Consider the following 11554-nt stretch of genomic DNA (forward strand, 5'->3'; position numbering starts at 1 on the left):
TAACATACTCAAATTTGGGACAAAAGGAACGAGTATAAGTGGGTGAAATCTTTATTTTTCGGAGAGACTGACTCTGGAGATTTTGGTAACTACCTTTGGTTCATGCATGGACGATAAGGCTATCTTTTTGTTGAAATTTCACTTTGATTTCTTAACAAAAGATGTAAAGAAAATCATGAGGTTTAACATATAAAAAATATAGAGAAAAATAACAAGAATAGATAGGTGAAATCGTGGTTTTTCGGAAGTAGTCAGATCTGGAAGCTTTGGTATTGAAACAGAAGTTTTAATTGCCTATATTTAATCATTTAGAACGAATATGACTTTTATTCCTTCATGAAAAATCTACCTTAGGGTCTTGACTACCACATATTCGAATTTAAAAATTTTTGAAGGTCATTAGGATATTTAATCGGAAATATTTCTAAAACCGTGTAATCTGACGCGTTTCGGACTTAGTCCGTTTAAATACGTGGTCCATATCATTTTGTATGAAGTTCTTTCGGAAAAGTGTTCTTCATGAAGTATCTCTCTATATGTCTTCCCTGAAACATATGCAAATTTTACAATTTTTAAAGTTCATTTGCCTATTTAACTGAAAATGTTTCGAAAACTGTGCAATTAAGTGGTTATGATAATGGTGCTGTGATGTTCGGTTTATACCGCATGATATGAAGGTCTTTTGGTGCAGTGTTCTTCATGAAATATCTGCCTTTATGTCTTGAATATCACATGTTTGAATTTCATAGTTTTTGAAAGTCATTTGGGCATTCAAATGAAATGTTTTCAAAAACTGTGCAAGCTGGATTGTGCGAATTTCAAAGGCTGGATGCATGACTATTCTGTTTTGAGTGAGCCCCATGAATTATATTGTTTTAAGTGATTGAATCTTGCTGTACATGTGATGATTCTTGGCATTACATATAGAATCAAAGGTTGAAATTGACTTTGTTGCCATCACATCATGTGGCATGTTAATTTTGAGACCAAAAAAAAAAAAAAGTTGTGAATATGAATGATGATGAATGAGAAAAATTGTTGGAGGAGAGTTGACAATGCCCTGGGAGTGTCAAGATGCCCGGAATGGTTGGGTGCCGGATGCCCGGTTGTATTACGATACATGCCCGGATGTCTTCGGGAGTTTCGAGATGCCCGGAATGGTTGGATGCCGGAAGTCTCGGAGGTTTGTGCCTAGGGAATGCCTCGTGATGCTAGTTGGGATACGAGATGCCCGGAATGTGGGGGTGCCGGATGCCTGGTGGTGTGTGTGCCGGAGGTTTCTCGCGATGCCAGATTGGGTGCGAGCAATGAAATGTGGGATGCAATTACTAGTCCCGGTAAAGAAAGATGTGGTGATCAAATGGAAAGATAAAATGGTGAAATTGAATCATGCATGGTATGGTGACATGTATGCATGGCTGTATGATATGATGTGTATGAGTGCATTGTGGTATGTGCACATGAGGCATGGATATGAATGAATACTTGACGATGAATGCACGGTTGTATATGCATCTGTGGCATGATGGTATATGTATAGATGCTTGGTGGTGAGTGCATGATGATGTATGCACGTATGGTTATAATGTCATATGCATGGCTGTAAGGTAAGTTATGCTTGAATGTATGAAAGATATGTACTCTGCTATGATGTTATGATTGTCTTGTGTGATGCATTGAGTAGTTAATGGATCTTTTACCTGCTGAGTGGTTGTACTCATTCCTTTTGGGGACCAACATTTCATATTAGAAAGATGCCGCTCCCTCCGGTCACGCGGAGTTCTTTTTACGGCCTTCCTTCTGATGTGGAGGTCGAGTGTTCAGAGATTGATTGTGTTACCATTCCTAGTCTGACTTTTATTCGGGTTCGCATGCTGGTGATGTATGATATGGGCCTGGCTGGGGGCCCGGTCATCCAGAAGTTCTTGTTGATCCACATCTGCCGTGGCGGAGTGATACAAGGGATGTTGCCGCCGCCACCGCCCGATGCGCCAGGATAGGTGTGATGGTCCGCGTGAGGAGTGAGAGCTGACTTTTTTTTTTTAGAGTAGCCGACACTTGTAGATGGGGGATGACACGTGATCGATATAGAGGTCGAGATCTCTTTTAGGATGTGGCCAAGTATAGTTGAAAAATTTTGGCTTTTCTTTTTGGATGTATCGACCTGAGAAATCCATCATGAAAATATAAATAAAAGTGGCTTGGCTTTATCTTTTCTTATGGTGCGTAGTTGGTGTGCATTGCATTATGGTTATTGAAGGGAGAAAATGTGAGACTCGTTTATGCTTCCGCTAATAAGTTGCACTGGGACCGTTTTAAATATATATATATATCTAAGGACCTTGGTCCTTCCCTAAACCCTTTTATTTAAGAAAAAAAAAGAGTAACGGATATCTTATTGAGATAAAGGATGGGCAGGCTGTGGCAACCTTAGGTGTTCAGGGGTACCACATAATTACATAGAATGTAACGCGAACATGCATTTCTTTTTCTTCTTTCATATAGGAATGGGCACAGCTTTCAGAGATTGAGCCTTTTGGACGGCTAATCCGAACTTTTCTTCCATGTTCATGTTCTCGGGGATAACACCATCTTCGAGCTTCCAATTGAATATGTTGATGAGCGAACCGAGCATCAAACACAACATTCTCGCGGCCAATGGCAACCCCGGACAAATCCGCCTGCCACCGCCAAACGGTACCAGCTCAAGGTTTTGTCCCCTAAAATCAATATCAGATCCAAGAAATCTGTCGGGCACGAACTTGTCTGGATCATCCCAAGTGCTCGGATCTCGTCCTATCGCGAACACATTTATGTAAACCTGTGCACCCTTTGGAATGGTGAAACCGCCTATAGGAAAATCTTCCCCAGATTTTCGAGGAAGAAGGAGAGGAGCTATTGGGTGCAACCGGAAAGTCTCTTTCAAGACAGCTTCTAAATAGGGTAAGCGAGAAATATCGACTTCTTCGATCGTCTTGCCTTTGCCAATGACTTGATGGAGCTCAGCTTGGGTTCTTGATAGCTTTTCCGGGTTGCGAAGTAGTTCTGTCATTGCCCACTCCAGAGTGCTCGAAGTGGTTTCGCTACCGCCGGTGATTGTGTCCTGCATGATTCACGTCACAAATCAAAGAGCTTTTTTCCAAGAAATTATATCATAATTATCACAATTAGGAAGCACTATAGAGGAGACAGTACCAGAAATAGATGCTTGACTAGGGAGATGTCCAGGGTCTCATTTTTATCTTCAATTAAATCAAGGAGATAATCCAAAACATCGTTACACCTCACGCAACCCTTCTCTGTCCTCAGCTGCAACCTTCTCTGGATCACACCATCGAAAAAGTCGAACAACTTCTGGATAAGCGCCTCAAGGTGACGCTTCGAACCGTGCGGGTCGATCTTCTTGAGCATGGGAAAGTAATCTGCCAGGTTAGGCTTTCCAATCTCAAAAAAATATTGCCACACGACCTCCTTCAGCTCTCCAGCTGGATTCAAAGGTTCTATCATGTCCAAAGAGAAAAGAGTGTTTGATACCGCGTTAAGGCTGGTCCTGAAAGCCGCCTCCCCGATATTCACCGCCTCGCCGGCATCTGCGCATTTCCTCACGAAGGCGACCAGCTCTTGAACTTTCTTGCTGCGAAGGTGTTGGTTCAAATCAAGTTTTTTGCTGGAGAAGATATGCAAGTTGTATACTTTCTTGAGGTTTCGGAAGAGAGGCGAAACGGGTAGCCAGGGCAAGCCTAGCTTGTCATGGTCATGGGCCGTGATGGAATTGGGAACCGTGCGATTCGAGAAGACAGCGTCGTGGGTCTGGAGGATCTCTTTGGCGAGCATCGGCGAAGAGACCACCACCGTAGTCACGAAGCCAAGTTCCAGTTTGATGATGGGGCCGTAGGTGCGGGCGAGCTTGGCTAGGGACCTGTGGGGAAGATCTCCGAGCTCGAGGAGGTTGCCGATGATCGGGAGAGGCCGCGGACCAGGGGGGAGGTTGGAGGGCCGAGCTCTTTGGCCCCTGTTGGCGACGAAGGAGAGAGCTTGGAACAAGCCCCAGAGGAGGTACAGACACAGAATCAGAACCAAGCAATCCATATTTCTGAATCCACAACTACAAGAAGTGCGACCACTTCCTTTGTATTTATTACGACTTTTAGGTCATTGAAATTGGCTTGCTGCATTCATCTCTCAAGCTCTCAAAATTCCATGTCATCGTGGGGCCATGCATTGAGACTTTTCCAATACTAAAACTAAAGTAGACTGCTTCTTCACGGAAGGAGAGAGAGGAGGAGACGAGCAGAGGGAGGAGATCTGCAGAGGAGAGGAGAGCAGAGCATGCAGAGAGGTGGGCTGGGTCTACAAGAGAGAGAGCAAAGGAGGGGGGGGACGCAAATTTTGAATCGCTAACCCCATTTAAACATGGACTCCACGTGTCAATTTTTCTATGGTTTTACACTTCACCTACATCCAGTGTAAAAACCCACCCAATATTGAGAAAATATTGGGTGGTCCAGGACCTCCACGTCAGCGTGGTCCCCGGCCACTCACGAGGTGCCATGTGGATGGTGGGCCCACCTGGTGTCTTCTGCCCTCTTCCCCTCTCTCTTCTCTTCCTAGTCTACCAATACCCTTTCTCCTCCTAGCCTGCATGCTCTCTCTCTTGTCAAAGCATTTATTGCGGGGAAAAACTTTTCTCTTTCGTTTGAGAAAGAAAACGGCTCTTCCTAGTCTGCCGATACCCTCTCTCCTCCTAGCCTGCACGCTCTCTCTCCTGTTAGAGCATCTATTGCGGGGAAAAACTTTTCTCTTTCGTTTGAGAAAGAAAACGGCCGTTCGTTCCTTCCTCTGTCCCTCTCCATTTATTTGCTTTCAAAATTTTGAATCTGAACTTTTCTCCCTCTCTCCATGCTCGTTGCTACTCCGTCTGTGCAGAATTTTGGCCGAACCAATCTCATAGAGTTTGAACATGATTTCAGGAGAAACTTTACCTGACATAAGGCGCAGCACAGACATATGTGTTCATGTGCCAATCCCACTTATAAACATTAAGGGGCTGTTTGTTTAAATTTATTTTTGTTCCTCGAGCACAAAATTTTGTTCTCTTGTTCCGGGGAACAAAAAAAAATAGAACGGAAACGCGTTTGTTTGCACTTTTGTTCTCGGAAACAAAAAATCTATTTTTTTGTTCTTGAAAACAGATTTGGAACAAAAACAAGAAGTAGAAAAAAACTTGTTTGTTGTTCCCGGGAACAATTCCGAGAAACACTTCTTCTTTTTCTCCTTCTTCTTTTTTTTTGGCCGGTCGTCGGCCTCGGCCATGGCCGGCGATCGGCCATCGAGGGTTGATGTAACAGCCTGAATTTTTAGAATTAGTTTTTGATTAAATAAATCAAGCCTTTCATCGATGCACCGATAGTGCTATTCTCTGAGCTCTGAGCTGATCACTCACGAGATAATTAGATTATTTAGGGAAACAATTAAGGAATCTAAATGCAATAGACTTGAGAATTCAACCAAGAATTGACTGCTCGATCGTGTTGGCCTATAAGGGTCATTACGGCACTGTTAAAAATTGATAAGAGATTGGAGATAGATCGATTTGACTAAGATATGTGATCAGAGTGCAAAATACTCGTTGATCGGTTTTAGATCGATTTTTCTATTGTTTTGTTATTTGGTGTTTGTAATTGAAATCTCGAGATTTTCACGACAACCGAGAGTCGCAAATGTGTCAAAGATGTACATTGTGACTCGAGATAAATTGATTATGAGTCAATTGCACCAAAAATTCCTAAAAGTTACCCTGTAAACTATGTCACGCTAAAAGCGCCGGATTGAAATTAACCGCGAATTTGAACCTAATCTTAGAAATTAAAAGTTCTGTGGTGTCACGATCTATTTTAGGAAGGTCGACTCATCCTCCAAAAAATTTCCAGAGATTCTGGGATTTTTACGAAGAATCGATTTGGACATTGCAGAAAAATAGCGAAAATTCAGATGGGCCAAATTAAAGAAAATTTGGATTGCCAAATGGAGCCTTTGAGTGTCAAGGATTTACATAAATTCATTTGGGATTTTTCTTCAGTGAAATCGGACCTCGATTTCGATAATTGAAGCCAAATTAGTGAAATTGGAATTTTGGAGGGATTATAATTTTGGCTTCAATTTAGATTTAATTGGGGCATTAGCTTGTAAGAAAGTATTAGGGGAGACATGTAATAAATGGAAGAGATGAGATTTGTGGACTTTTGCCCCTCCATACAACACTTCTCCCGCATAGCTTCCCCTCCATCTCCTTCAACGCTCAAAGCCAACCTCCTTCGATCCTCATCATTCCTTTTTTTTTTCCTCTTGCTGGACTGTTCCTCACTCTCTCTATTCATTTCCTTCGCTCCAAACACCCACACGCCTTTGCCCCCTTTGACTTCCTCCTCTGGCCACACGTTTGCTTTCTCCTCCATTTCTCTCCACTTCACACCCACACGTCCAAGCCCTAGCACCATTGATCAAAGCACAGTTGAAGCCTCCATCATTGAATCCATCCCTCAACGTGAAGCCACCTATGTAGCATCTGTTTGTGCGTCCATCTCCAAGCATGGTCTTCTCCAGCAACTTAAGGACACCCCACGAGGGAGCAAAGCACACGAAGCCACCGAAGCAGGCCATCCCCTTCGGTCTTCAAGCCTGCAACCGTTGCCTTCAGCCACACGTCTTCATCTTCAGTAGCCCCCATCGTCGCTCGTGGATCAGTCAACCCATTAGCCCATCTCCCTCTTTCATTGACCCCTCTGCCTCACTGAAGCTACCCTGCGCGTGACGCCAACGAAGCCCATCTCCACAGCTACTTCTGGTTCGGCCCAGCAGTTTCTTTTGTTGTTCGGCCCAACAGCCCAAAAAGCTAGCGAAGCCCAGCGAATTTGGTCTAGCGAAGCCTGCACATTCAACCCATCAACTCCAACAACCCAAGTGAACTTCCATTCCAGCCCACCTTCGTTTTGGCCAAGCCCATTTGAAGCCCAAGCCCGCGAAGCAAGCCCAGCCTAACTCAATAACAAATCTCAATTTGGGTTGAGATTTGTTGGGTCAATTCAGTCCGGCCCGAATGACCGTCGACGCCGCCAAAATTTGGATTTCGGCCGCCGTTGCGCCGTCATCGCGGTAATCCGATTTCCTCAATAAACCGGTGAGTTTATGCTCTAAAATCTCCTTAGTAGACTAATGACGTTTATGAGGTGTTTAGATTTAATTAATTAAGAATTAGGTTGTTAGTTAGATTAATTTAGTGATTTAATTATGCAATTATATATGTTAGGTGGTTAGATTAGATCAAGCGAGACCTAGATAATTTGTATTATTTATCTAGAAGGGTTTGGGAATTTTCCAGGCTCGTATCAGTATTTAATTAGTGATTCTAGCCTAAGTTAATATTTTTAGAAATTAAATTGAATTATTTAATTAATTTGAGAAATTAATTAATTATTAATTATTTTTCCGGAAATTAGGCCAGGATAGTCGGTGATCGAATTTCGTACGATTACAATGGTATGATTAATTTATGTAATTTAGTGTTAATTTCTGCAAATTAAGTGCTGATTGGATTTTTGGTATTTAATTCCAAAAATTGTGAATTTTCAATATTTATTCAGAAAATCCTAGGTGTAGGATTTTGACATCGAAAATAGTTTTAATTACCATATAAAATAGTGAGATTTTAAAAAGGAAGAATTTTAATTTTTCTAGGTCGAGTTGACCATGTACTCACACACGAATATTTTTATGTGTATTTCTAATATGAAGAAAAGGGCCAAGTTCACCATTTTAATTGAAGTATTTGAGTATAATGTATGGTGCCCTAGGCCATATTTGAGTGATCGTGTGATGGTTAAGAAAAATCGTCCCGGGCTGTTAAGCTGGATGTTATCCCCATTTGGGATACCCCTAGACAATAGGAACCCGGTCGCAATAGATTCTAGACCCTATGTTCCTTTGGGAAAGCCATTTGAAAGAGACGTGCCATGCTCAATGTGGTGAGACGAAGTCTGGCAATGCCAAGAGACTGCTGAGAGAGTAGGCCGTGCTATATGCCGAGATCAAAACTAGAAACGCATGTTTAATTGAGTTGAATGCGCCGGATTATGGGACAAAATTGTGTGGCACGGTATGGGACGTGTCATAACGATTTGGCCCTATAATCAAGACTCTTGTGCTTATTTGAGAATGTTAATATGTCGTTTTAGTTAATTGAGCTTAGTTGTTATTCATGCTTTCATGCTGTTTGAGATATAAAATGTACTGACTTGAAGGGTGGATCTGAGACAAGGTAAGTCTCCTTGATTGTGTGATTGTGTGGTTATGACACTTCTAGGCATATTTCTCTCCTAATCGGGGTTTAGAGCATGAACTCGCTGAGATTTATATCTCACCTCGTCATGGATTAAATTTTCAGAATCGTCAAGTGGAGTACCCGAAGCCGAGAGGAGGTGATCAAAAGTGCAGGTCAATTAGGACCGCTTCTTTTTGGAAAGCCAAATTTTGTAGTCTTTTGATCATAGACCTTGTACATGACCATATGTGAAAATAAAAGCATGTTTCGTTTTGTGTGAATCTATTGTCCTACTTTTTTATTCCGAGATGATTACTGTCAAGGAATTAATTTTCGCTTTTGCATATGTAATAAAAAGAAAGGGTCGGCGACTCGTCTTGAGAAGTCGCAAAATTTTATTGACCAAAAAGGGATGGGCACGAGCCTGAGGATCGGGCGTGACATCCCCATTTAGTGGTATCAAAGCGAAGTCTGTATTTGGAGTAATAAGGTGCAATGGGTTCTTGGGATAGTTAGTAGGAGTGGCCTTTATTTTATATTGATGCATGTGGTTGATAGTTGTTTGGTAAATTGGTTGTGGTGATCACTTAATTTCTAATTCTCTATGGAACTGGAAAACAGGTATCTTTAAGAAGCATGTAGGATGAGTGATCGAGAGCCGAGAACTCCTAGGAAGAGGACCATAGTGTTAGTGACTTGAGCTAGGATGCCAATAAGGGTCAATCCTCGAGGCGGTCAAGGTAGAGCACAGGTTGAGGCTAGCGCAAGTGGTATAGTAACGCCGTCGGTTTCACCGGTTGGTGCCGGGGTAGCAGTCCCTGGTGATCCTAGATTCGAAGGGATCATGCAGCCACTTTAGACTATTGGTAATCTGATGGGGCAGCAGCGGTTGCCTTCAGCCACGTGTCTTTGTCTTCAGCAGCCCCCATCGTTGCTGGTGGATCGGTCAGCCCATTAGCCTGTCTCCCTCTTTTGTTGACCCCTCTGCCTCACCGAAGCTACCCCGCGCGTGACGCCAACGAAGCCCATCTCCATAGTTGCTTCTAGTTCAGCCCAGCAATTTCTTTTTTTATTTGGCCCAACAACCCAAGAAGCCAGCGAGGCCCAACAACCCAAGAAGCCAGCGAAGCCCAACAAATTTTGTCCAGCAAAGCTTGCACGTTCAGCCCATCAACTCCAGCAGCCCAAGTGAACTCCCATTGCAACCCACCTTCAGTTTTGGCCAGGCCTATTTGAAGCCCAAATCCACGAAGCAAGCCCAACCCAACTCAATAGCAAATTTCAATTTGGGCTGAGATTTGTTTGGCCAATTCCAGGTCTGACCCTAGTGTCCATCAACTTTGCCAAAAATTTGGATTTCGGCCGTCGTCGTGCCATCGTCGAGGTGTACCCATTTCTGCAATAAACCAACAAGTTTATGCACTAAACTCTTCTTAGTAGGCTAATGACGTTTAATGGGTGTTTAGATTTAATTAATTATGAAATAGGTGGTTAGTTAGATTAATTTAGTGATTTAATTATGCAATTATGCATGTTAAGTGGTTAGATTAGATTAAGCAATGCCTAGATAAATTGTATTATTTATTTAGAAGGATTCGGGAATTTTCCAGGCCCGTATCGGTATTTAATTTAGTGATTCTAGCCTAAGTTAATATTTTTAGAAATTAAATTGAATTATTTAATTAATTTGAGAAATTAATTAATCATTAATTATTTTCCGAAAATTAGGCCGGGATAACCAATGACTGGAATTTTGTGTTGATTGCAATGGTGTGGTTAATTTCTGCAAATTGAGTGCTGATTGGATTTTTGGTATTTAATTCCAAAAATTGTGAATTTTCAATATTTATTTAGAAAATCCCGCGTGTCGAATTTTGACACCAAAAATAGTTTTAATTACTATATAAAATAGTGGGATTTTAAAAAGGAAGAATGTCAATTTTTTTTGGGTCGAGTTGACCGGTACCCACACACGAATATTTTCATGTGTATTTCTAATATGAAGAAAAATGCCAAGTTCATCATTTTAATTGAAGCATTTGAGTGCAATACACAGTGTCCTGGGTCATATTTGAGTGATTGTGTGATAGTTAAGAAAAATCGTCCCGGGCTATTAAGCTGGACGTTATCCCTATTTGGGATACCCCTAGACAACGAGAAATTGGTCGCAGTAGATTCTAAACCCTATCCTCATTCGGGAAAGCCATCTGAAAGAGACGTGCCGTCCTCAATGGGGTGAGAGTAAGCCGTGTTATATGCCAAGATCGAAACTAGAAACACATGTTTAATTGAGTTGAATGCGCCGGATTATGGGACAAAATTGTGTGGCACGGTATGGGATGTGTCATAACGATTTGGCTCTATAATCGGACTCCTATGCTTATATGAGAATTTTAATATGGCGTTCTAGTTAATTGAGCTTAGTTGTTACTCATACTTTTATGCTGTCTGAGATATAAAATGTACTGACTTTGATGGTGGATCTGAAACGAGGTAAGTCTCATTGATTATATGATTATGTGATTAGGACACTTCTAGGCGTATTTCCCTCATAATCGGGGTTTAGAACGTGAACTCACCGAGATATATATCTCATCCCGTAGTGGGTTAAATTTTCAAGATCGTCAAGTGGAGTACCCAGAGCTGAGAGGAGGTGATCGGAAGTGTAGGTTAGTTAGGGCTGCTTCTTTTTGGAAAGCTAGTTTTTGTAGTCTTTTGATCATAGACCTTGTACATGACTCTATGTGAATATAAAAGCATGTTTCGTTTTGTGTGAATCTGTTGTCCTGCTTTTCTATCCCAAGATGATTACTATTAGGAGATTTATTTTTGCTTCCACATGTGCAATAAAAAGAAAGGGTCGGCGACTCGTCTTAGGAAGTCACAAAATTTTATCAACCAGAAAGCGATCGACACGAGCTTGAGGATCGGGGCGTGACAACCAGCGACCTTGTCGAAGCATTGCTGGCCCCCGGCAAGGCTCGGCCTCGCCTTGGCTGGGCAAGCTTGAGTTCACCCAGATCCCTCGAGCTCGCCAAGATCCGGCGAGGCCGAGCTCGTCGAGCCATCGCCAAGTCGGTGTTGCCCAATGGTGGCCCGGTGAGGCCGAGCCTCGCCGTGGCTAGGTGAGGCCAACGACCATCCAAAAGGAAGAAAAATAAAAAAAAAAAGGAAAAAAAATAAAAAAATACTAAATAATTAAAAGAAACAAACAAAATTATATAAGTTTACCAAACG

General features: G+C 42.1%; 1 protein-coding gene across 1 annotated transcript; it reads right to left on the reverse strand.

Annotated features, from left to right (window-relative positions):
- Nucleotides 1-2379: 2379 nt before the first annotated feature.
- LOC120293313 (geraniol 8-hydroxylase-like) lies at nucleotides 2380-4197 on the reverse strand. Its single transcript, XM_039312407.1, has 2 exons — nucleotides 3196-4197; nucleotides 2380-3103 (listed from the first exon to the last, which is right to left on the reverse strand). Exons 1-2 carry the CDS (start codon nucleotides 4087-4089, stop codon nucleotides 2498-2500), a joined length of 1500 nt encoding a protein of 499 aa, XP_039168341.1. The 5' UTR covers nucleotides 4090-4197; the 3' UTR covers nucleotides 2380-2497.
- Between the last annotated feature and the right edge of the window lie 7357 nt (nucleotides 4198-11554).

Source organism: Eucalyptus grandis, chromosome 5 (genome assembly GCF_016545825.1).
Source record: "Eucalyptus grandis isolate ANBG69807.140 chromosome 5, ASM1654582v1, whole genome shotgun sequence".
Classification (NCBI taxonomy): domain Eukaryota; kingdom Viridiplantae; phylum Streptophyta; class Magnoliopsida; order Myrtales; family Myrtaceae; genus Eucalyptus; species Eucalyptus grandis.